Raw genomic sequence first — 27,733 nt, 5'->3', positions numbered from 1 at the left:
GATTTTTAGGACTCCCTTAAGTCTTTAGTTGAGGAAAGTAAAAGGGGTTGCTCGTTGTGATGGCCACACGATTCGCTATTCGTAAACAATTGGCTAGGAAAGATCGCAAGGTCTGAAAGAGAACTTTACTTTACTCATAATAATGCTTTCTCAATAACTTGGAAACCTAGTTTGACTTCATCTTAGAGCTGGCTGCACACACACACAACAGAACATGTCCAAATTGTTTTTAATATCCTTACGTTCACTAAAACAAATGCCTTAATATTATGAGATTAGGCTGCTCAGCTGGATTTAAAAGTGTTTCAGGGTTGCGCTTGTTTTTAGTTCATTAAAGATTAATTGCTTTTGGCATTCCCCATTCCCAGGGGCGGACTGACTATATGATCATTTGGGCAAATGCCCGGTGGGCTACCTAAAGGGCCTCACGAATGCCACTAGGGAACGCATTAGATTGTTAAAGGTTTTATAATATTCTCATATATATAAGGGGCTATGATGAGTGTCATGTTAAAAACATCTTTTACAGACTACAGTGTAATACTAAATCAATCTAACACTGTTTTTTCAAAAAGTAATAGGCTAAATATTTATTAGGGAAAAAATATTTATATTTATTTCAACAGGAGATATTGAAATAGATTTAATATCAGCTCAAGCCTATTCCCAATGCACACATTCACGTACACACATATAGATAGATTAGATAGATAAGATATGATTACATTAGATAGAGAAGTATTCTATTGCAGTATAGCGACATAAAAAAATTTCCCTTATATAATTTTGATCTATAGATAGATGTGTCACGTGTGCTGTGCAAGAATGTGTCTGACCTACTTTTTTGTGTATAGGTCCTTCGTGCTGCACTAAAGTGGACTTGTAGCACACATAGGGCCTACGTTGACCATGCACTCTTCTATTATGGCACCCACGCCATTTTAAAAATAAAATAGATAGCCTATATCTTAGAATAGTTAACACTGTGCAGTACAGTAGATCAATTATGTTGCTAGTAGTATGATAGCTTTCAACATTGTCATTCTGTGGTATGGACTTATGACTGGTTTCCAACCCACTGGGAATATATAGGTAGTGACTACAGCAGCGGCCTTAGGGGGGTGGCCGCCTCACTACATTATAAAAGGGGCGGGGGTGGCGTCGCTAGGGACTCTGGGCCCTGCCACTTTAGGGGCCCCTGCATTGACATTCGACATCATGAGATAATATATTTAATAAATATACAAGTCTAATGTGTGGAATACATAGGGTTAGGGTTACTAACTTATATAACAGTCACATCCTGTCTTTGTTTATACATGTACATTCCAGAGAACACTCGCTGCTGTGTTATCTCGCCGGGGTCACACATTAACATCTTCCTGTCACTGGTCATTTGTAACAATATATATATATATATATATATACAGTGCTTTTTTGTAAAAAAAAATTTAAAAAATAGGTGCCGGTACTCATGCAGTAATTGATTGCCTAACTTTTAACTACTAAAAATTAATAATATATATAGAAGCATTCAGGATTCGAACCATGACAGTCCGAAGTGCATACAACACAGCTAGGCAGCCATTACATTTATTATACTTATTTATTATACTTAAATCAACACTGAATCAATGACATCAAAATGAGAGTCAGTTTATTGTAAGAAAATATATAAGCACTGGTTTGATAAGTTGTTTAAATGTATTTTATGATATCTTGTCATGGAGTAGACTATATACAAAATCAGTCATACAATCTATTTTAATCCTTACTACCAAACAGCTTGCTCTAAATTAACTATTCACAGTTGAAGTACATATGGTCACAGAAAATCACAAGGTCTTTAGAGTAGGAGGCCAAGGGAAATTTGGGAGATATCAAGCATAAGTTTTGATTAAATTTAAGATTGTTAAATTTAACCTTAATTGTTTAATTTAAAAATATAGAAGCAGAAAATGTCTTATGATCAACAAAATAAAACTCTATTAACAATAGGCTCTTATATACATTTCAACTGTTTGTAAGCCATTCTATCAAACATAATACAAGTATTTGAATGGATAAACACTTTTGTACTTTAAAAACTATCATGTTATCATGATTCACACAAAATGCCTTATAAAATTAACATCTTTCCCTGCAGTAAAGCCTGACTCTGAAAAGGGTGAAAAAATAAAATAAAATGATTCACATTGAAGCTAGATCTGTTTTAAACATTTGAAAAATGCCCTGAAGATTTTCTATTGGTTATAGGAAAAATATTTGTATAAAAAGTATTGAGCAAGATAAAGAGCAAATAGAATCTAACAACAGAATGTCATGATCTAACTAGTTGAGAAAGGTTTTGACAGCAATAAGTATTTCATAAGAATCTGTGGCATTTTACCTCTTCAGAGGTGACTTTTTCCCTTTGCAACTTCTTGAGTGACTAATGAGGCCAAACCTTGATACACAGCTGCGGTCACAGGTTGGGCATCACCAGGGGCTGTTGCACTTTCACCCTTTTTTCTACTACTATTGTGTATGGCATCTTCAATCTGGGGCACTTTATGCTTGCTCTCCATGTGGATCTATCCAGTGCCAATTTTTACCAACTGTAAATGTCAATTTTGAAGAGCTTCATGTCACGTTTGCTTAAAAGAGGATGACCAGCAGATTTTCTGCCTTCTGTTAGATCACCATACAGAATGTCTTGTGGAAGTCAACCTTGTGGCATTCTATGAATGTGACCAAGCCAGCCAAGGCGTCTGCTGCTGATAACAGAGCTGATGTCCTGGCACCCTGCTCTTTGCAGCACTTCCTTATTGTTTATTTCATCTTGCCACTTTATTTTAAAGATCTGCCTTAGGCATTAGAGATGGAAGGTATTTAGCTTTTTTTCCTGCCATGAGTAGGTTGACCATGTTTTACTTCCGTATAGCACAGTGCTCATCACACAGGTCCAGTAGACTAAAGTTTTGGTACTGTTGGTCAGCAAGGTATTGTCCCACACAGCAATTCATATATTATACATTTTGTTTAATCAGTAAATTTCAGTTAATAAGATATTGCATAAATATTTACATCTCATAATGAAAAGTAACAAGATATTTTACAATTTTGTAAAAATATTTTGTAGATATTTATAAAGAATGCTGCTTGAGAGTCTACTAACATTGAAGCTAAATATTAAAATAAAAGATGTACATGTCTAATGAATGTGAATTGTATAAAAAATTAAAAAATATCACAGAGCAAGTAATTGACAATATATTTATAGAAATCACATTAAATTCATTTAAACAATAGATTACTCAATAAGAAATTTTAACTACACATTATTTTCATATATTGTTCAAGCATTAAATACAGGGAGGCAACCCTAATTGTCAGTAGTTCTTAAAGCTGCTCTAAAGTTATTATTCCTGATCCCTTGTGCTGTCCATTTCCAAATCTTCTTCACTATCAACATCCTGATCATCTTTTGTTAAGACTTCATCATTCTCTTGATCATATGCTTGAACTCCATTTTCTTTGTCCTCTTTCTTGGACTCTTCATTGATTTCTGGATAGGGATCATTTTGATTAGACCTGGACACCTGCCTTTGGTCTTTACCTTGAGGAGTCTGTTGATGTCTTCGCCTTGGCATCTTCCATGTGTTCCAGACTCTGATTGTCTCATCCCAGGAACAAGAAACATACTGCAATGACAGAAAACTTGTATTATTCTATATAAAATATAAGTCAAAGTTTTATAAGTGTTTTCCAAATATATTCTTAGGAAAATAAATTGAAAATTGTTAATAAAATTAGAAAATTGATCAAGGTTTATATTCAAACTGAATATTAAAGACCATCTCATTAAGAAAGATGTGAGTTCATTGAATGTTAAAATTTGCCCTCATTGTTCAAGGGAAGATGTGATTGTTATTACAGAAACGGAACATATGAATCATCCATCCATCCCAGTGGCACTACAACCCATGGAGGGCCCTGGCCTGCTTTAGCACATTTCTCCATTCTGATCTATCCTGTGCTTTACCTCTCCATGCCCGGACTCTTATCTTTTGTAGATCAGTCTCTATGAATCATACCTAATGTTTTAATCATATCTCATGTTCTTGTTAGACTTTTAAAATAAGCAACAAAAATCATAAACAACAATGGACCCTCATTAGTTAATAAAGTGATTTTTTGGTTAGACTATAAAACTAATAGCCTACTAGAAATGTCAGAAGTCCTATTATAATATCAATAGCTTCCAAGAGAATTATTATAATTAAATAGGGTTAGCATTGAAACAAATAGTTACATATTACTTATAAATATCTTTGAACTAATCTAAGCTTTAATTAGGTTACGTACCGATAAAAACAAAAATAAATTAAAATACATAGCTCTACTAAAGTGAAAAGAAAACAAAGTCATTACTTGATTTCTCTCTGTAATGTGTATAATACACCTGACAGCATCAGTATGACCAACATTAGTTTGTACCAGTCTGTATTGATCTGCATCATAGACTCTTGGAATGAAAAGATTGTTTAAAACATTTTAGATGTATTATACAAACACATTCATGAGTTTATTAAAAACACATTGTTAATAGCTAACCCAACAGAACAATTATCAGTGACTAATACAATAAAGCTAATTGAATTTGAGTCAATGTAATTAACAAAATAAATTTTTCATTTTTGATCATTCTATCACTTGTTTAAAAAAAACTATAATTTAAATATATATATATATATATAATTAAAAAAACAAACTATAATTTAGAAAAAAAAAGCTATATGTTTTTTTCTGTAAAGTATAAATTCATATTTTCCTTTAAAATAAGGTTAGAAATAATACTAACAAAAGTAGTATCTAAACTATAATAACAGGTACCATACATATACAGGCAGTATTTGAAAGAATTCTTTGCACAATAGATATTAGTATAAGAAATAGGACATACTTTATGATCCGCTGAACACCAGCAATAATGCTGCCATGGTTACGATCAATACACAAACATGTGACAGCTCCTTGTGTTGATAATACTTGTTCACATTCATTCATTCCATGTCCAGACTAAAGAGTAAAAAAAAAAATAATTATAAGTTCTGCAGAAACTATCACATGACATCTTGTTTTAAAGCTTATGAAATGTAAAGTACCAGAACATTTTATTTGCAATAGTTATAACAATCCCATGACTTAAAGTTAACAATAAAACTGATCCTTTTGTAAATTTTAATATTTCATGAATGCAACTATTTCATACAGATGAATTTTGTGGTGAAAATGTTTTACCCAGATTCTGATAGTGCCATCCTCTGCACCTGTCACCCACTTGTGGCTAATATTATTCCATTTGACACAGGTGACTTCAGCTTCATGCCCTTGAAGAGTGTTGGATAATGTCATTTTGGATCCATTAGTAGAAAATTTTCTTATGTAAACCATTTTGTCAGCACAAGAGTAGGCAAATTCCATGCTGAACGAAAAATAGGAAAGTTTTTTTTACATTGTTAAAATTGTTATAATAAAAGCACTTAAACGTCAATTTTAGTACGAACATTAAAAAAGTTTTGTGTTGGTTTTTTTACCTCTTTGGGTTAAAGTCCATATCAGTAATTATATCATCACATGCAAGCTCATTATGGGATCCATAACTGGACTCAGATCTGCATGTATCTTTTAGCCTTTAACAGTTGTAAAATTCAGATTTAAAATAATAGTTGAAAGTAACAGGTTTATTCTTGTCTTATAGATGTTTATATAATGCATACAAATGTTTGGCTCACTTACATTCCAGCTTCCAGATCCCATAAACAGATTCTTCTATCCCAGCCTCCACTCAACTAGATATAAAAACAAGATTGTATTATTGAATTATTTATTTTAACAGTGTCAACTGTGTGTCCAAGGCCTGACTTAAATATATGAGTTCATATTAAATATATATGACTAAACTTCATAAAAATACTTACCTGCCTTTTAATAGATATTTTGATAGTTAATGTATGATTAAATATTATAAGAAAGCCCTGACTTAAAGATATATTTAAAGTCAACATATATTTACTGGGAAAGTAAGAACTCTGTCATTCTAAAAAATCATAGGCATTCTAGGGTCTCATGTTTTCAGGTAAAGTAAGAAATAACTTTGCTATTTTCTACTTTGCCAAGGCATTTTGTAGAATGACTAATACTTTTCTGGCAATGTAGGTAATGTCTATTAAAAATTATTTTAATAAAAACATAAGTTTCTCAAAATAATATTTCTATTTGCCAATAATCTGGACAGTTTTATCAAGTTTTTAAAAGTGTGGAGTTTGTTTTTATTGCGTATGAGTGTGTTTTCTGTGATGCAATTTTTTTGTGCTGGATAAATTGTTAATACAGAAGCTATTCCTAATTGTGTTTTGGGAATATTGGAAGAAGAGAATGATAATACGTGAACAAGGTTAAAACAACTATTAATAAGAAAGCACCAGACTAGATCTGGATCTTCTAAGTGCTGAAATATTTTGATCTGATGATAATAAATAAAAGCAAATTAGTTTACATTGTAAAACAAGGCTTCAGTGCTATACAGTTTTACAACTGAAATATTTGACACAGTTCACAACACTCATTGGGCCTCTGAGACAATGCCAGAATGTTGACAGATCTTGGAGCCATATACAAGAAATTTACTTATCATAACACTGAAATTTGTAATCAACAGTGTGAGCTGTGCTAGAAGAAACAAATGCTTTAAAATGATAATACAGCATTTTTTGATTTTTATTCTTGCTGTTTCTTATCAACTTTAGACCCATCCTGATAAGGAATACTCATTTCTAATGGTGCACTAAGATCATATGACTAATTCTGTGGTGCTCAGGTGCCTCTAATCACTAGAAGAAATAGATTAAAACTTTTTAAGACAATTCACATTGCTTGATACACCATTAGTTTTAAGGTTCAACACAGGTCAGAATTTGTGGAAAAAAAAACAATCTTTATAGATTGTTCACAGCAAAGCTAGTACAGGAAAAAAAAAAAATCAGGATATTGCAAATAAGTTTTACAATGGGATGCAAGATAAAAAAAAACACAGCTGGAGTAATTGAAAATGGATTGTCAAACAAATTTACTATATTGGAATTCAGTGCTATTTGTGTCGCTCAAAGAAAATCCCTGATAAAACTAATCCCATTCTAAACCTATAATAATAGTTAAAGTGAATTTCACACAGTCTATCCCAAAATATTTCACAAAGAGTGAAGACCAAGGATCAGCAGGAAAATATAAATAAAAAGCAAACAAGACCTGAAAGAAACAGAACATCTGGTAGAAGAGACATTTCTGTCTTTGATTTACAGACAATAAAGTTATGTCCTACATTGCCAGAAATATGTCAATGATTAAATGTCATAGGAAATTCTACTTACAGCAAAAGTTCCATTCACTCCCTGATCTCTGCCAATCAGTACAACACTTGTTACACAGCTCAGATGCTCAGACAACACATACTTGAGAATAAATCCAGCTACTCGATTTGTTACTGAGTCATTACCCTAGTTCCAAAGGGAACATTTTTTTATTTGAAACTAAATTTAACTAACCATAAAAAAAGATTAAAAAAAAAGAGAGACTATTTATTTATTTTTTTTATTGTGTTTTTTAACTATTGTACCAATAATACAACAAACTAAATTGTTCTTTGTAATGAAATGTTAAAAAATGTTCTCACAGATAAAAATGAACTATTCTGAGGCAACAAAGGGGAGTCTGGATCTAGTAGAACAGCATATTTAGTGGTTAAAAGGTCAAGGTCCTGTGGCTTCATACTTTGTAACACTTGAACTGCTGCTTGGTCAAATCCCCAGACATCTGCAAACAAAAACTTTGATTGAAGCAACAAGAATTTTAAGTAATGAATAACAATTAAGGGTGCTCTTTAATTCATGATTCAAAGCTATAAAATGAATTTTTGAATTACTTACAAATATTGCTATCTTCAGAGGCAGCTAATATATAATCCATACTTTCAACAAAAATGATTTTCAAGATAGTAGTATTTGGGTGTTTGTGTATTGAGACCTTAAATATAAACAGACACATATGCAATAAAAACTTATGAACACATATATGATTAAAATATGTTATAATTCATTTTTACTTTAAAATAAAAATAATAATTATCTAATTGTATACTTATCTAAATACAGCTAGGGTATATGAGAATGAAACTTTAAGATTGTAAAAAGTTTACAGGTGGTATCATAGCTTTGTTGAAGGAATAGCTACTCTGTGGACGTCTTGACTTCTCAGATGACTGGGTGCTAGGCCTGGAACTACTCTGGCTGGCCAATTCCTGTTCAAGCATAAGTTCACGGGTCTTACTACCAGCACGTTTCTTCTTCTTCATCTTGGAGTCACTTAATGTAAATATTTCTTTGCTGTAAATTGAAATAAAATGTACATGAAGATGGTAATAACAGTTAAAAATGATGAATCTGTACCCTCTTAAATAACTATTTTTACATTTTTGTTTCTTTAGAGGGAGGGGAGACCTTAACATGTAGGCTAGCTACATGTTAACAAATTAAAAGTTCAAATGTCAACAAGCAAATTTGTGCTTACCTGTACATAAAATGATTTGACTGCATTCTTTCCCATTTGATAATGGTTCCATCTCTATCACCGCTAAAAAAGAGTATTGGAACTTTGGATGCTGTGAAATATATTTTTGATTTTTATTTAGCACCAGTATTGCAATATTTTAGTTTTAGTAGTATTGATTCTAGGAATGCAACTACTTCCAATTTTTTCCAACCCAGCTTATCTACCTTGTCAAAAAACTGAGCGATGTGATAAGAATATATGAAAGAAATATATGAAATCATCTTAAGATGGTGCTTGTTTTTTTTTTTTGTACCACAGAATGTACAAACAGCAACCTATTATTTACCAAGTCTTAAATAAAATGATTTATGCCGATATTACTTTAGAAGCAGAATATTATACTTCAGTGTTAATATAACTCTTAGTCATCAATTTTCGTGGTCAAATTTGAATTATCTGTTTATGCATTCACAAAGTTTTTCCCACTTTAAAAAAAATAATTACACATTGATATTATGATTGTACAATACAGTATGTTACATTAAGTCTAAGAAAATGGAAACAACAGGCATAGATCCATTAAAAGGAGAAGACAACTTAACCCATAATGATAATGAAACTAAAGCTAACATCCTAAACAAATACTTTGCATCAGCATTCTCAGCCCCAGGAGACAAAGACATATTACTTAATTTGAAGCAAGTAGACAACATAGCAGATATAGAAGTAAAAGAAAAGGGAATCGAAAAACTATTAGCCAACATCAAACCAAATAAAGCATCTGGACCTGATGGTATTCCAGCTAGATTACTCAAAGAACTAAGCAATGAGCTAGCACCAGTGTTGAAAATACTTTTTCAGGCATCTCTTAACCAGGGCAGAGTACCAAGGGACTGGAAAGAAGCTAATGTCACCCCCCTATTTAAAAAAGGAGAAAAATCTGACCCAGGAAACTGCAGACCAATATCACTTACCAGCATCACATGTGAACAAACTGTAATAATAAATGGCTCTAAATCAAAACCAATAACATTAAACTCAGGTGTACCTCAAGGAACAGTCTTAGGTCCACTATTATCTTTAATTTACATTAATGATTTACCAAATTGCATTAGTTCAGGAACAAAAGTCAGATTATTTGCAGACGATTGCATAATATACAGAACAATAAAAACAACACAAGATACAGATATTTTACAAAGAGAATTAGATGAATTACAGAAATGGGAATCAAATTGGAGCATGTCTTTCCACCAAGAAAAATGTCAGTTATTAAGAGTAATAAAAAAACTAAAACAAATTAATTCCACTTATCTTATTCATGGTAAACAAGTAACACAGACTAAAATGCAAAATACCTAGGTGTTATAATAAATGAAAAACTGTCATGGAATCTCCATATTGATGAGACTATCAAAAAATCAAACAAAGCATTAGGGTTTATTAAAAGAAATTTCTATAAATCAAATAAGAACATAAATCTAAAATGTTATTTAACCTTGGTTAGGTCAATAATAGAATATGCATCCTCTGTTTGGGACCCCTCAACTCAAGAAAACATTATGAAACTGGAACGGACACAAAATAGAGCAGTGAGATTCATAACAAATGAATATTCACATTTGACTGGAGTAACAACTTTAGTAAAATCACTAAATTTAGAAAGCCTTCAGGATAGAAGAATCTATAGCAATTATACATAAAACACTGAACCATAATCTTCAAATGCAAAAACAAAATTTAATAGTAAGACACAAAGATAAAGGCACATTCCTCGTTCCATATGCTAGAACAAATTTGTACAAATGCTCTTTCTTCCCTAGCGCTATTAGAGCTAGCCAGAAAAACCAGTGACTTGGCGGAATTTAGGTTATTGGTTAATATGCATGACTAAATGCATGACGCATAGGACGTAATCAGTAATCATCTTCTTTTTTGAAGCAATGTCTGTATCATATAAGATAAGATAAGAAGATGTCTACTATCACTGACCAGACTCATGTGCAAAAAAAACCTATAAAGTAAAAAAATAGATACCTACTGTAACATAAGCTTTCAATACCAGATTTACTTGTTAGTGTTGTCACACAACCTGAGGAATTATACTTCCATACAACAAAATGACGTCGATTGCTTGAGCCTTTGAAAATATAACAATTATATCTTTTATAAATGTGAATAAGCAAAATGTAAAAAAAAAACAAAAAAAACAAACAATTTTTTTAAACAAAACTTACTATCTTATTAGAAGAGACGCAAAATCACTGCCATATCTCTTAATACTAAAATGTTTAACTTCCTTTTTCTATTTAACAAAATTAATTTATTACGACTCATTGATTAAATAATTGGAAATTTTGTTTTATATATTCATGTAATGTCATTGACTATGAATAATTTTGTAAAATTTCACTTGATCCAAGAATGGGATGTGGTAGAAAATGTGAACAAAGTTTGTACCAGACAGAGAGTTAATATAAGCTTTGCAAAAAGCTTTTTCTTTTTAAACAACACTTTTTTCCACCAAAAAAAAAAAACTTTTTTAAAAACATACCAACAACTTGATTAAATTCTGGGAAAAATTTAAGTATCTGTAAATGGTATTTTTCATCCTCCTCTTGATCTGCAAATGTACCTATGAAATCTGAAACCTGTTAAAAAATTGTTTGATTAAGGTTAAATTCAAAGTGAAAAGCAGAATCTAAGTGTCAGTCAAATTACTCAGAGTTCAAACCTTGTAGCTATCCTAATTAATAAAGCCTAGAACATAGACTTCAAAAACAAGTATAAAATCTACTTCATTTACTTGTTAAAGAGCAAGCATTCTAAATTGGCTATAGTTCATTAATATTAAAAAAAAATACCTTAACCCTTTAACAACCACAGACAAAATGGGATTATTTGAATATTTCATTATAATAGTCAGGAAGCCAAAGAGTTAAAAATTCTAGTGCTAAATTAGAAAGTAATCGTACATTATCCCCAGTTTTAGGATCAAACATGCTGGCATACTGTGTACCGCCTGCTGCCCAGATGGTTTTGTTTCTTGGGATGTAGCAAATGCCACTAACAGTTGAAAGGAATGTGTCTAGCTTGTGAATGAGCTTCCCATCTAGAGACCAAATCTTGAGAGTTTTATCAAATGATCCAGTCAATAGCCTTTATAGAATACACAAATAAATATTACACAATTTTAAAGTTTGATTTTCAAATATCTAAGACTGTACCTTAATAGTGTAAGTTTTCATGCTTGGCACTAGGCAAGAATTTAGAATATATACATAGCACTGTTATCACTGAGAGGTACTTTGTTTCAAATGGTACATTATACATTTTGTTTTTACAATGAATTCAGTATTGTAAAAGAAAAATGATAAGATTAAAATTTATGTTGCATAAAAAAAATGCATTGTTGTTAATATATTACTATCTTAATTTCAATAGATATATTTACCATAAGTTATTTTCACTGTCTTTGGCTAAAACAAGACAAGCTATACCAGCATCATGAATTACATTGCTGTAAATGAATAAAATAGAAGAAAAGTTTCAATAGTTATGTTTAAACTACACATTTTATTAAAATAAAAAGCTTGAGCATACTAAATTATATAAATTAATAAAATTCAAATATTTAAATACTATTTTTTTTATTTGTGTGGTTTTAATTTAACTTGGGATATACAAAAATATTTTTCTATACAGTTTTACTATGTAAAACATAGTGATTTGAAAAGACCTTACAATAAAATGTAGTTTTTTCCCTTCAATGTTCTTTTTCTACCTAATCTTCTTTTAGATATGTGCACTCCTCCCAGCGATGCTCTCAACACCAGCTGATCAAAACAGTAGGTCCATATAGTGTATTCCATAAACTTATTGTTGCATTCGGAAGACAGAGATTTTCATTTTAAAGATGATGCCATCACCTTTGAATTCAACAATTTTAAGAACTCTATATTCTATAAATCATTCATCATCTTTCCTTTGCGTTCCTCATAGAACATAGGGCCTCAGTAAAAATATGCCACTCTCCATGATCTCTTGCTAGTTTTTTAATGGTTTCCCAGCTCTTCATCTACTACCCTGTGTTGCCACATTCTTTTTGGTCTTCCTCCATGACTTGTGCTCTGGGAGTTCCACTCTAAGGCCTGTCTAGCTCTGTTGTTGGTATCTTTTCTAAGGGTGGGACCAATCCATTTCTACTTTCTCTTTAAGATCTGCAACTCTATATTTCTCTGTCTACCCATCTCCCACAGTTTGGAGTCTTCTATTTTCTATTTAATAAATACTATTTATCAAATCACATTTAACATGTTTCTCCATTAAAAAAATGCAAAACTTAATCATACTAGTGGAGAAAACTGAACAATCCATAAGTTAAATATTTTAAAATGTATAGAAAATAAACATACTTAAAAACAATGGTTAAACTGTTATCTCCGGCGTATGATGAATCATAAATGATAAGACGTTGATCATATCTGTAATTAAAAATAAAATGTACAATTAAAATAAACAAACAATAAAGATTTTAAAAAGCAAAGAAATATTATAATATGCTGCCAATATTATAACACCAATTATAATAATTGTAATAGAAAATCATTACCCTGCAGAATATATCCGAGATTCATGGCAAAGAACACAGCGAACAATATCAGTGTGATGTTGAGAAAAATGAAGATACTGAGGATTTATATAATGACCACTTTCTTTCTCTGGAATGAAAATTATATGCTGCATTAACTGAACACTTGCTAATATTTTGTTTATTTTTTTAAAAAAAGCAAGAAATTATTTATTATAATCCTACATTTAGATTAAATAATTTATTTTTTACAAATATTTTCAACAGAAAGTAATTTCAAAATGTTTATTTTTATTTATTTAATTTTTAGTAGATTTTTTACATCTTATTATCTAATTGAGTCTGTTGATTATTTGGATATTTTTTTTAAACTTCAGTAAGTTGTTAACTCTTACCTTCATTTATTGCATATACTCTGATACCCCCATTTACACCACAGATAAGCTGATGCCTACGGGAACTAACAGTCATGCAATAAACTGGGACAGACATCTAATGAAAATAATTAAATAAATTAAAAATTCATATGCTGCATTGACAGATTTTACCAAATATTGCATGATTAAAGTGTTAGATTTGAATAATTTAATTCAGCTTAAAAAAAAAACAACCTTAGATAATACAGTAAGCAATACACATATATAAATAGGAGTTTTAAGCTTAAAATTCAATGCGCTGTTGTGGTACCCAAAAAACCCTTTCAAGGGATAATATTTAAAAAATTATATGTTTGTTTATCCATTTATTTGTACCTAATATCTATATAGATATAGCTATTCACACAGAGAGTCGGACATAAAACTAAAAATGTTTTGAATACTTAGCCAAAATGTATACTACTGCTTACTGGAACTTTATCCACAACCCCTCCACCAGCACCCCAAACAATAATGTGTGCATCATTGGCAGAAGAAAGAAGTAACTTTGTGTCATTCCTGTTGAAATAAATATAGTGGTTTAGTTTCTTTTAGAGCTTCTGTAAAACACTGAACAAACAGAATTTTACTTATGGCAAGGAATTTGAAATTAACTTTATGCAGCCCTATATTAGAAGATTTCTGTAAACAATTGAAATGTAAATTTATGTCACTAGCTATGAAGTGCCCACTTATAGAAAGATTTTAGAAAACAGTACACTTTTTTTCCTTGGCACAGTCTGCAAAAGAGCTGACAGCTCAGCAGCAATAAAAGCTGGCTAGAAGAAGAAGAAGAATAGAAAGATTGGAACCATGTGCCCAGAAAAGTTTTGCTTTATTCCTATATCTTGTACATTGGTGCAAGAGCTGTCATGGAAATGACTCTGAGAGAAGAAATGTTTGCTAGGAGAGACTTTCTTTCTTGGAAAAAATTCGGAACATTAACATTATCTATATCTTATATGCACTTGTTTTACCTTACAAAAATAGTTTTTAAAGGATCAACAAGTGAAAGTTACAAAAAAAGATAATTAGAAGATAATGTAACCCCCCCCCCCAAACCAAATTACTTTACTTAAGCTTTTTTTATATAGAAATCTATGTCAATATATAATCCAACTCCCTCAATCACTCATAAGTTAATTGATTCTTTTATTAAAAATCTTTCAATTAATTAGATAATTTTTACCCAGTTATTTATTAACATGTACTTCAAAGTAGTATACACTTGTCCAAATTGTTTAGAGGGGGATATAATTGTTTAAATCCAACTTTTAAAGGCTAAGTAAAAATGTTTAATTATGTAAAATGGTCTTTCCATTTTGCTTTTAAAAAAGCACTGTTAGATATATACATTCACTATTGTGTATGTAAGTGTATTTTTCGTCAATGATCGTTTTGGTCATTCAGGTGTGCTATGGAAGTTACACAGTAGATTTCATTTTAATATGTAAACAATGGTTTGGAAAGTATAGACCAACTATGAATACATAGAACTGCCTTTGTTGTTGACAAATGATATTTCATTAATTACCAGAACAAGAAATCTGTAATCCAACCTTTGTGTTCATTAAATGTTTGCACTAATTTGCCACTTTCTGCCTCCCATGACTTGATGACACCATCTGTAGACATTAGATTGACAATTGTAGGTCATTTATGTGGACTAAAATATAAGAATAGTATGACTAAAAATAGGCCCTGTAATAGATCTAAGCACTAAACAGCAAGGTCATTGGTGGTTTCATAGTTCAGCAAAATTAAGTCTCTATGTAGCAGATTGGAGAACTCTTTGCAATATCAAAGCACAGGACAATAATACAGCTTAAGTGGGACAATATAATAAAAGTAAAATTGGTCAGAACAAAACAGTGAATTAGCTTTAAGCACATGGACTAGAACTACAAGCAGAGATTCCAGTTTTAATTAATCATCATTATTTTATCTTATAGATTACAGAAGTTACTTCAAAAGAGAAGATAATTATGGCCTAAACATTTCATGTGTCAATCTAGTCATGCATGTTAATCAGTGACTTAAACTATGCTAAGTTATTGGTTTTCCTGGCAGACTCAGGAAATCCATGCCATTTCTAAATGCACTAGAGAAGAAAGAGCACTTGTACAAATTTGTCCTAGCATATGGGATAAGAAATGTGCCTTTATTTATTTGTCTTTCTAGGTATTTTATTAGGCTTTGTTTTTCTATTTGTAAATTATGGTTTAGTGTTTTATGAATTATTACTACTTTACTTTTTATTCTTCTGTCCTGAAGTGTCTCTCAATTTAAAATTTTACTAATGGTGTTACTCTAATCCAATGTAAATATTTGTTTGTTATAAATCTCACTGCTCTGTTTTGCAATTTGTTCCAGTTTCTTTATGTTTTCTTGAGTTGAGGGGTTCCAAACATTGGATGCATATTCTAATATTGGCCTAAGATTAAATAGCAATTTAGTTTTATGTTCCTGTTTGATTTGTATAAAATTTCTTTTAAAAAACCTTAAGCTTTGTTTGATTTTTTAATAATTTCATCAATATTGGGATTCCATGATAACTTTTCATTTATTATTACACATAGCTTGATGTTTTGAGTCTTTAGTCTGTGTAACTGGTTTACCAAGAGTAATAAACATAGTTTTTAATGGACCTCATTCACCAATCGTAAACAAACAACATTTTTCACATGGTTCTCTATACCTTCTATACAAATTATGCAATCCATAAAGGCTGTCACGTGATATGTAATTTTCATTGTTTTATCAATATTATCATGTGGCTAAATGTTGTTTGTTTATGATTGGTGAATGAGGTCCAATGTTGTAGTTTTTTTGTTTCTCTTAATAACTTTTTTTTAAGTAGAAATTTTAATACATGCTTTTGATTGCCATTTCTGTAATTGTTCTAATTTCTATTGTTAAATTTCAGTATCTTGTGTTGCTGTTATAGCTCTCTATAATATGCAATGGTCTGCAAATAATCTAACATCTATTAGTAAACTAATGCAATTTGGTAGATCATTTATGAAAATTAGATACCAATTGGTACAAGTGCTACCACTAGTGTCAGAAGAGTAAGAGCATTGAATGAGTTGCCTTAAATATCAGCCAGAAAAACCAATGACTTGAATGACTTAGCATGATGCACAGCTAGTACTGGGTGAACACATGGAAACTCATAGAACAAAAATGTCTATCTTATATTAAAGATTACAGATCCTAAAAAATAGATGATAATTACATCCTACACATTTTATGTCAATCTAGACATGCATGTTAATCAGTTACTTAATTTAAACTTTGTTAAATTGTTGGCATTCCTGGGTGATTCTTCTCTTCTGAAGGAATGTCTGTAAATTTATAAGATAAAAATCTAATCTAGATATATCTATACCTTCAAAACCCAAAACTATTTCTCTTCTTGTTGGATTATAACCAATAGCTGTAATTGATCTTGTATGCGTATCACGAACAGCATACTGCTTTACCATAGCCATATTAAATATTATCTTTATCTTATTTCTTAACAACTCAACACTATCAGTGAGTAATACATCTATCTGAATCTATCACAAATATATGATATAGAGTCTAGAATCTAGAAAACTACTATTGTAACTATAGTATATCAGTATAACATATTCATATATATTTAATATATCATATCATTATTATATAATCTGTAGAATTTCAATTTATTTCTTAATCGAGACTCGGCAACTTAATTATTTAATATTAAAATTAAAGTTAAAGTCATTAAGAAAGTTAAATAGATTTAGATCTAGATATGTAATTATAATTTATTAGATTAGATTAGGTTAGGAGACTAGTTGAGTCTAGTAGACTAGATTATAGAGCTATATCTATAGATCTAGACATATATGTATAATAATTTTTTTTAGATATTTATTTATGTTCGCATGAAGTTTTGAAGTGATTAATGATTTGTTTATTCATTTGACAACTCACCTATATATCTTATATATTTATCATAGCAACGATCCAACTTTTTAACATAAGAAAAAAAAACATTGTCTGACATATATATTTTTTTTATATAGAGACTCTTTTCGTGACGCAACGACAGTGCTTATCTTATACAATACAGACGTTACTTCAAAAAAGAAGATGATTACATCCTACGCGTCATGCATATTAACCAATGACTTAAATTCTGACAAGTCACTGTTTTTCCTGGCTAGCTCAGGCAACCCATTCCATGCTCTAATAGCACTAGCGAAGAAGGAGTATTTGTACAAATTTGTCCTAGCATATGGGACGAGGAATGTGCCTTTATCTTTGTGTCTTTCAGATTAGGCCCTATTTTATTAAATTTTGTTTTTGTATTTGAAGATTATGGTTCAGCGTTTTATGTATAATTGCTACTTTACTTTTGAGTCTTCTGTCCTGAAGGCTTTCTAAATTTAGTGATTTTACTAAAGGTGTTACTCTAGTCAAATGTGAATATTCGTTTGTTATGAATCTCACTGCTCTATTTTATAAATTGTGTCTGTTCCAGTTTCTTAATATTTTCTTGAGTTGAGGGGTCCCAAACGGAGGATGCATATTCTATTATTGGCCTAACCAAGGTTAAATAACATTTTAGTTTTATGTTCTTATTTGATTTATAGACATTTCTTTTAATAAACCCTAATGCTTTGTTTGATTTTTTGATAGTTTCATCAATATGTGGATTCCATGACAGTTTTTCATTTATTATAACACCTAGGTATTTTGCATTTTTAGTCTGTGTTACTGGTTTGCCATGAATAAGATAAGTGGAATTAATTTGTTTTAGTTTTTTTGTTACACTTAACAACTGACATTTTTCTGGGTGGAAAGACATGCTCCAATTTGATTCCCATTTCTGTAATTCATCTAATTCTCTTTGTAAAATATCTGTGTCTTGTGTTGTTTTTATTGTTCTATATATTATGCAATCATCTGCAAATAATCTAACTTTTGTTCCTGAAGTAATTTGGTAAATCATTTATGTAAATTAAAAATAGATTAGCTTTTCGCAAATAAAGCGTTGGAGTAAAAACTCAACACTAGGAGACTTTAAACGAACACCAAAGTCAAATACGACTGCATCAGAGATCTGCTATCAGCTGCGCCCTAAAAGCCTCAAATGAAGCAGACCTTCGAAAGAGCTTGTCCCACTTTGTCAAGGCTTGCAAAAAAAAAAATGTGGCCTAATTATCAATGTAAAAAAAAAAAAGAAGTTCTCTTCCAGCCTCCTCCTTATAAAATAGCCAAGGAATCAGACATGCTCATAGATGGCCAGAAACTAACAAATGTAAAAAAAAAAAAAAAAGTTAGTATATTTTGAGAAGAGGCCTACCATATAAGTAAATGCCAACCTAGATGATGTAGACATTCCATCACTTGTGTATGCTTCAGAGTGGTGCACCCACCACATCAACAAGTAGAACTCCTTCCACCTAAGCCAAGAAAGATTCACAAGGTGAAGTGATTTGACGACATAGCAGATTTTGAGATGTCACAGATAAGCAGTATCGACGCCATAGCTAAAAGGTCCCAACTAGGATGGGCAGGACATGTAGTGTGTATGCCTGAAAATCGCCCCCCCAAACGATTTTTTTTTCTAGGAAGCTGTGTGCTGAAAAGCTCTCACAGTGGGGCGATATGAAGACATTTAAAAAGAGTTCCTTCAAAGAATGTGAAATTGACTGGGATAGCTCCTCGTGACGTAAAGCCGTGAATGTCCGTGTTTTGAGATACGAGACAAGGAGACCAGCCATCAGCAAAGAACGCAGATAAAACAAAGCAGAATCCAAGCGGGCAACTCTGTAAGAGAATCAACCTTTCCATGGTTGTGCACGTAAGCTTTCAGATCGAGGATAGGACTCCATAGCCATCTTCGAGTTCATTCGAAATGAGATCATGTGTAATCTTCGACCAAAGTAGGAGCTGTAAACAGTACGGTTTCCTCAACTTTGTCTCCAAAGCTATTTTCATTTTTTACTCGTCCCAGTCATTCAACCAAAGTATCTGTTCCCTCCCAGGACTAACGCACGAACACTGTCGACATGGGCTTAGCTAGGAGTGTAAGGTAATGGTCTCAAAAGCCAATCGGAATTTTCTAAAAATAGACACGCTCGTTGGCAATCAACCGCCCTACGTACAATTCCAGGCGCTGCACGCAGGTCCAAAAATTTCGGGTCATTCTTTTTGCTCTTCGAGGTCCCCCAGGTTGAGATGGAGTTTGTGAAAATCGCCACGTCTGCATCTAGAGGAATTTTTTATTATTATTTAGCGCTACTTTCATGCTTATAGCATGCTCAGAGCGCTTTTGGTCCAATCTCATTTGTGGACCAGTGGGGGGAGGGGGTATCTAGGAGGTTTTCCGTGCTGCCTTTAGGCGCTCAGTAAACACAACTCTGCCCGAGTCGGGTGTCGAACCTCGAGCCCCCTTCTAGGTAGCCGAGCCAAGCCAAATTCAAGCGCACTTGGCCTCTTGACCACGCTTTCATCACTGATGTTTCCTTCGATGTAATCCAACGCTTATCAGACTGCCTGAACTTCTGCTTAACACCTTTCGGAGACAGGCCAGTCAGTTCAACACAATAGGGACTTCTACGAAATCATATCATGGCCCCTAACCCGGCTTTCATATCCTTCTCGACCACAGTCACATAACTATTTCAAGGAGGGGGGGGGCGCCGCTGGTAAAAGTTTGAGAAACACTGGCGCTTACTTAACTGGAAGGTAGGAGATGTTGGTTTACCGACAGGCCTTGCTGCCCCGGGCGCCCAGCAACCTGGATATGCCATTTAGTAATGTTGTGTCCCACCGTTGTTGTTGTTTTTTTTCCCCAGACTATTAGGGGTAAACAAAATAGGGTAACAATATTAAATGGTGGGTAAACAAAATAGGGTAACAATAATAAATGGTATTGATCTCAGTTTGCATCATGGATAAACCATGCGCTGATGTACTCGGAAGTATTCTTATCATACACACATAGACGACTTGTAGGGGAGAGTGGGGAGAAATGGACCCCACCCCGCAGTATCCTAAAACCTAGTGGTCCAAATAATTTTGGACAAGAATTAAAAAAAAAACACTCCAGTAACATTTTAAATAGCCACTTCGTTTTTCTTATTTGTCATTTGCGTTTTTGAAAGAAAAACATAAAAAAATATTAAATTAAAAAAAAACAAAGCTAATACGAAGTGTAATTGTATCAATTATTTTGGATTAACAATAATAAATCTGTGAGATTAGAAATATTTTTACCACTTGTTTTTTATTAGCGCAATTTCATGCTGCTTTTAGCATACGCTATGATCCTATCAATTATCTGGACCAGTTGGTAAAATGGGTAAAGGTAAACTTGTGTAACTTTATTCAAGCACGATTCTGGACATATGGACCGATCTAGAAAAAAAAAATTAGATTTAGATCTTTACTATGTTTAACTCTTCGTACCATTCATGGGCGGCCTTAGCAGTGCGCGGGGTCCTGGGCGAGATAGACTATATATTCCGTACCACATCACGCTAAAGGGCTAATCCGTATGTCCGCCTCTAAAGCCGTGGGCCTTATTTTTCTTACAAAAACATAGAACGTTACGCAGGTAGGCCTACTATTGGTCGCTTAAATACATTACATACTGTATTGTAATTGTTCTGTATGAAAGTGTTCTGTTGTCACAGATTAATAATAAATTACTGTAGACGTTACTAATTAATAATGATAATAACGAGACTGTCTTTATCAAGGTAGACATATATAACTAACTTTTATTTCCGTCCGATTCTTTGCTTTCGCATAAAACATAAACAACAAACAATGACGTAATATCTTCTAATATTAACACATCCTTCCTTTTGAAGCTATCATCACATCTTTCCTTTTAAAGTTCTTAATACTTATATTTACAAGGAATTTTGACAACTCGACCACTTCTGGTTGTCTTGAGATCTGAAAACAAATCTGACACCATGTTCTGTTGTCACAGATTAATAATAAATTACTGTAGACGTTACTAATTAATAATGATAATAACGAGACTGTCTTTATCAAGGTAGACATATATAACTAACTTTTATTTCCGTCCGATTCTTTGCTTTCGCATAAAACATAAACAACAAACAATGACGTATTATCTTCTAATATTAACACATCCTTCCTTTTGAAGCTATCATCACATCCTTCCTTTTAAAGTTCTTAATACTTATATTTACAAGGAATTTTGACAACTCGACCACTTCTGGTTGTCTTGAGATCTGAAAACAAATCTGACACCATGTTCTGTTGTCACAGATTAATAATAAATTACTGTAGACGTTACTAATTAATAATGATAATAACGAGACTGTCTTTATCAAGGTAGACATATATAACTAACTTTTATTTCCGTCCGATTCTTTGCTTTCGCATAAAACATAAACAACAAACAATGACGTAATATCTTCTAATATTAACACAGAAAGATTTTTGCCTTTTAGGTTAATAAACGTAACTAATGATTCAGAAACATTTTGCATGACAAATCAATAAACTAGACAATAATTTCTGCTAAGCTTGCGTCGGAAAGTAACTAAATTGTGGAGGAGAACCAGAGCACTTGCAATAAAACTAACACTTACCAAGTAGCTGCTTAGACGGTCACAGACGATTTAGTCACGAAACTTTTCCGGCTTATAGCTGTGCAAACTGGTTGTTAAGATCCTAGTAGTTCAATTTGGATGCAAGTTCCCTTTCGATTGACAAAAAAGCTAAACTCGAATGGGCCAAACCTACCGAAGACACATTTGAGCTGCATGAATGCTATCAGAAATCATTTCTTGAAAAATCTTCAATTCTGCACACAAGTCAATTTCGTCCAAGTCGCACGAATCTTCTGCGTGTAAAATTATGTCCAAATCCTTGAAGCACTTCAAGAAATTATCGTAGTTCAATGTCCGTAAACTCTTCAAGTTGTTCAGAAATCCAAAGATTGAAGCATAGGCCTACTCTTCCAGCTGTATGAATCTTTTTTTCCATTGAGGTAAATGCTTGATCTACTATCGCTAAGAAATATCCTGTTCTAAAAGCCTCCTCCGGAGAAGATGTTCATTGGTCATTACTCTCATAATCAAATTGTTTTTCTTCCTTCTGACTTTTTGTTCCTTGAATATCTGATCGATTTTCATTTCGAATCAAGTACCTTTACTGTAATCATAGCATCAGAGAAACCGGTTTCCCGGTACTTTCTCAAAAATGCAACAATGCATTTGATTTGCTGTATTCCTATATGGAGTTGCATGTCAACAGATTGCAAAGTTTTGCTGACAGTATTCACAACAAAATAAAACATGACACCTTTTGAATAAACTGAGAATAAAATGGAAGCTTCCGTGTTCATTGTTTGCTAGACATTCGGCTCTTCACTTTTCACCAGTGGATCATTTTCGGTGTCATCAATTTTTTAATTTGCATTTATGTCACTACAGATGACCTTTTCATAAACAAATTGTTTCAATTTAAAGAGGAGTTAAAACTTGATCACTAACACATTTTACTAATAAAATCCGATTGGACGTCGATGTTTATTTACGAAATAAACGGTTTGGATTGGTTGCTTCCACATAGATGTTTTTATTGATGCCGAAACTGAATGGTATTTCGAAACCAAAAATGTCATATAAGGAGCTTAAATGATAATTGGTATCATGAAGATACTAAAAAAATCTTGAATAATAAGTCCTAATTTATAAGAACTGATTTAGTTTTCGAAGTTGGTGACAATAAAATTTCCGATCGCGGGGCCTGGGTGGGTTGCCCCTCTTGCCAACCCCTAAGGCCGCTACTGGTACCATTAGATCTAGATACTCATTCAAATACTTTGACAATAGTACACTTTTTTTGTTTCATATTACAGGTCTTGAGTTTATGTGAGAAAAACTGACAAAGGCAAAAATACCCAAATTCAGTTTTATATATGAGATGATGTGACTGCTATAGATAACTATAATATAACTTTATCCCATCAAAGTTGTTTTTTTCTTTGAAGCTTGTCTCTTTTATGTTGACATGTCTTTATCCTTTATGCTACTACTATAAGTTTTTTTTTCTCTCTTATTATTTCAAACACACACTCACACACACAAACTTAAGGACGACAAAGACACACAATTGTTGTTCTAATAGTGAACTAGAAATGTAGAACGAAAGAAAGAGCTGTGTAAAATATGTCTATTTGCTATTTGAACTACAAGACCAATCTGAATGCAGAGGGTTCCCGCCGATAAGGTCACGATGAATTTATAAATTAACTGTGTCGTCAGTTTAGTGAGCGATATTGCTGGTGATATTGGAAGAGGTGAGCGATATTGCTGGTGATATTGGAAGAGGTGAGCGATATTGCTGGTGATATTGGAAGAGGTGAGCGATATTGCTGGTGATATTGGAAGAGGTGAGCGATATTGCTGGTGATATTGGAAGAGGTGAGCGATATTGCTGGTGATATTGGAAGAGAACCGTGAGCGATATTGCTGGTGATATTGGAAGAGGTGAGCGATATTGCTGGTGATATTGGAAGAGGTGAGCGATATTGCTGGTGATATTGGAAGAGAACCGTGAGCGATATTGCTGGTGATATTGGAAGAGGTGAGCGATATTGCTGGTGATATTGGAAGAGGTGAGCGATATTGCTGGTGATATTGGAAGAGGTGAGCGATATTGCTGGTGATATTGGAAGAGGTGAGCGATATTGCTGGTGATATTGGAAGAGAACCGTGAGCGATATTGCTGGTGATATTGGAAGAGGTGAGCGATATTGCTGGTGATATTGGAAGAGGTGAGCGATATTGCTGGTGATATTGGAAGAGGTGAGCGATATTGCTGGTGATATTGGAAGAGGTGAGCGATATTGCTGGTGATATTGGAAGAGGTGAGCGATATTGCTGGTGATATTGGAAGAGGTGAGCGATATTGCTGGTGATATTGGAAGAGGTGAGCGATATTGCTGTGGATATTGGAAGAGAACCGTGAGCGATATTGCTGGTGATATTGGAAGAGAACCGTGAGCGATATTGCTGGTGATATTGGAAGAGAACCGTGAGCGATATTGCTGGTAATATTGGAAGAGGTGAGCGATATTGCTGGTGATATTGGAAGAGGTGAGCGATATTGCTGTGGATATTGGAAGAGAACCGTGAGCGATATTGCTGGTGATATTGGAAGAGGTGAGCGATATTGCTGGTGATATTGGAAGAGGTGAGCGATATTGCTGGTGATATTGGAAGAGGTGAGCGATATTGCTGGTGATATTGGAAGAGAACCGTGAGCGATATTGCTGGTGATATTGGAAGAGGTGAGCGATATTGCTGTGGATATTGGAAGAGAACCGTGAGCGATATTGCTGGTGATATTGGAAGAGGTGAGCGATATTGCTGTGGATATTGGAAGAGAACCGTGAGCGATATTGCTGGTGATATTGGAAGAGGTGAGCGATATTGCTGGTGATATTGGAAGAGAACCGTGAGCGATATTGCTGGTGATATTGGAAGAGAACCGTGAGCGATATTGCTGGTGATATTGAAGAGGTGAGCGATATTGCTGGTGATATTGGAAGAGAACCGTGAGCGATATTGCTGGTGATATTGGAAGAGGTGAGCGATATTGCTGGTGATATTGGAAGAGAACCGTGAGCGATATTGCTGGTGATATTGGAAGAGAACCGTGAGCGATATTGCTGTGGATATTGGAAGAGAACCGTGAGCGATATTGCTGTGGATATTGGAAGAGAACCGTGAGCGATATTGCTGGTGATATTGGAAGAGGTGAGCGATATTGCTGTGGATATTGGAAGAGAACCGTGAGCGATATTACTGGTGATATTGGAAGAGAACCGTGAGCGATATTGTTGGTGATATTGGAAGAGAACCGTGAGCGATATTGCTGGTGATATTGGAAGAGGTGAGCGATATTGCTGTGGATATTGGAAGAGAACCGTGAGCGATATTGCTGGTGATATTGGAAGAGAACCGTGAGCGATATTGCTGGTGATATTGGAAGAGGTGAGCGATATTGCTGTGGATATTGGAAGAGAACCGTGAGCGATATTGCTGGTGATATTGGAAGAGGTGAGCGATATTGCTGTGGATATTGGAAGAGAACCGTGAGCGATATTGCTGGTGATATTGGAAGAGGTGAGCGATATTGCTGTGGATATTGGAAGAGAACCGTGAGCGATATTGCTGGTGATATTGGAAGAGAACCGTGAGCGATATTGCTGGTGATATTGGAAGAGGTGAGCGATATTGCTGGTGATATTGGAAGAGGTGAGCGATATTGCTGGTGATATTGGAAGAGAACCGTGAGCGATATTGCTGGTGATATTGGAAGAGAACCGTGAGCGATATTGCTGGTGATATTGGAAGAGGTGAGCGATATTGCTGGTGATATTGGAAGAGAACCGTGAGCGATATTGCTGGTGATATTGGAAGAGGTGAGCGATATTGCTGGTGATATTGGAAGAGAACCGTGAGCGATATTGCTGGTGATATTGGAAGAGGTGAGCGATATTGCTGGTGATATTGGAAGAGAACCGTGAGCGATATTGCTGGTGATATTGGAAGAGAACCGTGAGCGATATTGCTGGTGATATTGGAAGAGGTGAGCGATATTGCTGGTGATATTGGAAGAGGTGAGCGATATTGCTGGTGATATTGGAAGAGGTGAGCGATATTGCTGGTGATATTGGAAGAGAACCGTGAGCGATATTGCTGGTGATATTGGAAGAGGTGAGCGATATTGCTGGTGATATTGGAAGAGGTGAGCGATATTGCTGGTGATATTGGAAGAGAACCGTGAGCGATATTGCTGGTGATATTGGAAGAGGTGAGCGATATTGCTGGTGATATTGGAAGAGAACCGTGAGCGATATTGCTGGTGATATTGGAAGAGAACCGTGAGCGATATTGCTGGTGATATTGGAAGAGGTGAGCGATATTGCTGGTGATATTGGAAGAGGTGAGCGATATTGCTGGTGATATTGGAAGAGAACCGTGAGCGATATTGCTGGTGATATTGGAAGAGAACCCTGAGCGATATTGCTGGTGATATTGGAAGAGAACCGTGAGCGATATTGCTGGTGATATTGGAAGAGGTGAGCGATATTGCTGGTGATATTGGAAGAGGTGAGCGATATTGCTGGTGATATTGGAAGAGAACCGTGAGCGATATTGCTGGTGATATTGGAAGAGAACCGTGAGCGATATTGCTGGTGATATTGGAAGAGAACCGTGAGCGATATTGCTGGTGATATTGGAAGAGGTGAGCGATATTGCTGGTGATATTGGAAGAGGTGAGCGATATTGCTGGTGATATTGGAAGAGGTGAGCGATATTGCTGGTGATATTGGAAGAGAACCGTGAGCGATATTGCTGGTGATATTGGAAGAGGTGAGCGATATTGCTGGTGATATTGGAAGAGAACCGTGAGCGATATTGCTGGTGATATTGGAAGAGGTGAGCGATATTGCTGGTGATATTGGAAGAGAACCGTGAGCGATATTGCTGGTGATATTGGAAGAGAACCGTGAGCGATATTGCTGGTGATATTGGAAGAGGTGAGCGATATTGCTGGTGATATTGGAAGAGAACCGTGAGTGATATTGCTGGTGATATTGGAAGAGAACCGTGAGCGATATTGCTGGTGATATTGGAAGAGAACCGTGAGTGATATTGCTGGTGATATTGGAAGAGAACCGTGAGCGATATTGCTGGTGATATTGGAAGAGAACCGTGAGCGATATTGCTGGTGATATTGGAAGAGAACCGTGAGCGATATTGCTGGTGATATTGGAAGAGAACCGTGAGCGATATTGCTGGTGATATTGGAAGAGAACCGTGAGCGATATTGCTGGTGATATTGGAAGAGAACCGTGAGCGATATTGCTGGTGATATTGGAAGAGGTGAGCGATATTGCTGGTGATATTGGAAGAGAACCGTGAGCGATATTGCTGGTGATATTGGAAGAGGTGAGCGATATTGCTGGTGATATTGGAAGAGAACCGTGAGCGATATTGCTGGTGATATTGGAAGAGAACCGTGAGCGATATTGCTGGTGATATTGGAAGAGGTGAGCGATATTGCTGGTGATATTGGAAGAGAACCGTGAGCG

At 34.0% G+C, this 27,733-nt stretch overlaps 1 protein-coding gene across 5 annotated transcripts; it reads right to left on the bottom strand.

Moving 5' to 3' along the window:
- Positions 1–1,442: 1,442 nt before the first annotated feature.
- On the bottom strand, positions 1,443–22,234 carry LOC106052171 (uncharacterized). 5 transcript variants are annotated; one of them, XM_056011445.1, is made up of 22 exons: positions 22,212–22,234; positions 18,938–19,037; positions 15,131–15,221; positions 14,028–14,115; positions 13,576–13,672; positions 13,202–13,310; positions 13,005–13,073; positions 12,044–12,109; positions 11,565–11,748; positions 11,144–11,240; positions 10,631–10,729; positions 8,608–8,698; positions 8,237–8,423; positions 7,968–8,064; positions 7,715–7,854; positions 7,413–7,538; positions 5,782–5,834; positions 5,580–5,675; positions 5,284–5,467; positions 4,946–5,061; positions 4,414–4,507; positions 1,443–3,683 (listed from the first exon to the last, which is right to left on the bottom strand). In XM_056011445.1, exons 5-22 carry the CDS (start codon positions 13,670–13,672, stop codon positions 3,402–3,404), a joined length of 2,187 nt encoding a protein of 728 aa, XP_055867420.1. In that variant the 5' UTR covers positions 14,028–14,115; positions 15,131–15,221; positions 18,938–19,037; positions 22,212–22,234; the 3' UTR covers positions 1,443–3,401. The 5 variants fall into 5 exon arrangements, with proteins under 5 accessions (XP_055867420.1, XP_055867410.1, XP_055867430.1 ...); XM_056011435.1 differs by lacking the exon at positions 22,212–22,234 and adding an exon at positions 21,234–21,436; XM_056011455.1 differs by lacking the exon at positions 22,212–22,234 and adding an exon at positions 21,234–21,436 and having other exon boundaries at positions 15,156–15,221.
- Between the last annotated feature and the right edge of the window lie 5,499 nt (positions 22,235–27,733).

The sequence above is a fragment of the Biomphalaria glabrata genome, chromosome 1 (assembly GCF_947242115.1).
Source record: "Biomphalaria glabrata chromosome 1, xgBioGlab47.1, whole genome shotgun sequence".
NCBI lineage: Eukaryota > Metazoa > Mollusca > Gastropoda > Planorbidae > Biomphalaria > Biomphalaria glabrata.
Note: the sequence above shows the minus strand (reverse complement) of the source record. Positions and strands in the feature narration are given on the sequence as shown.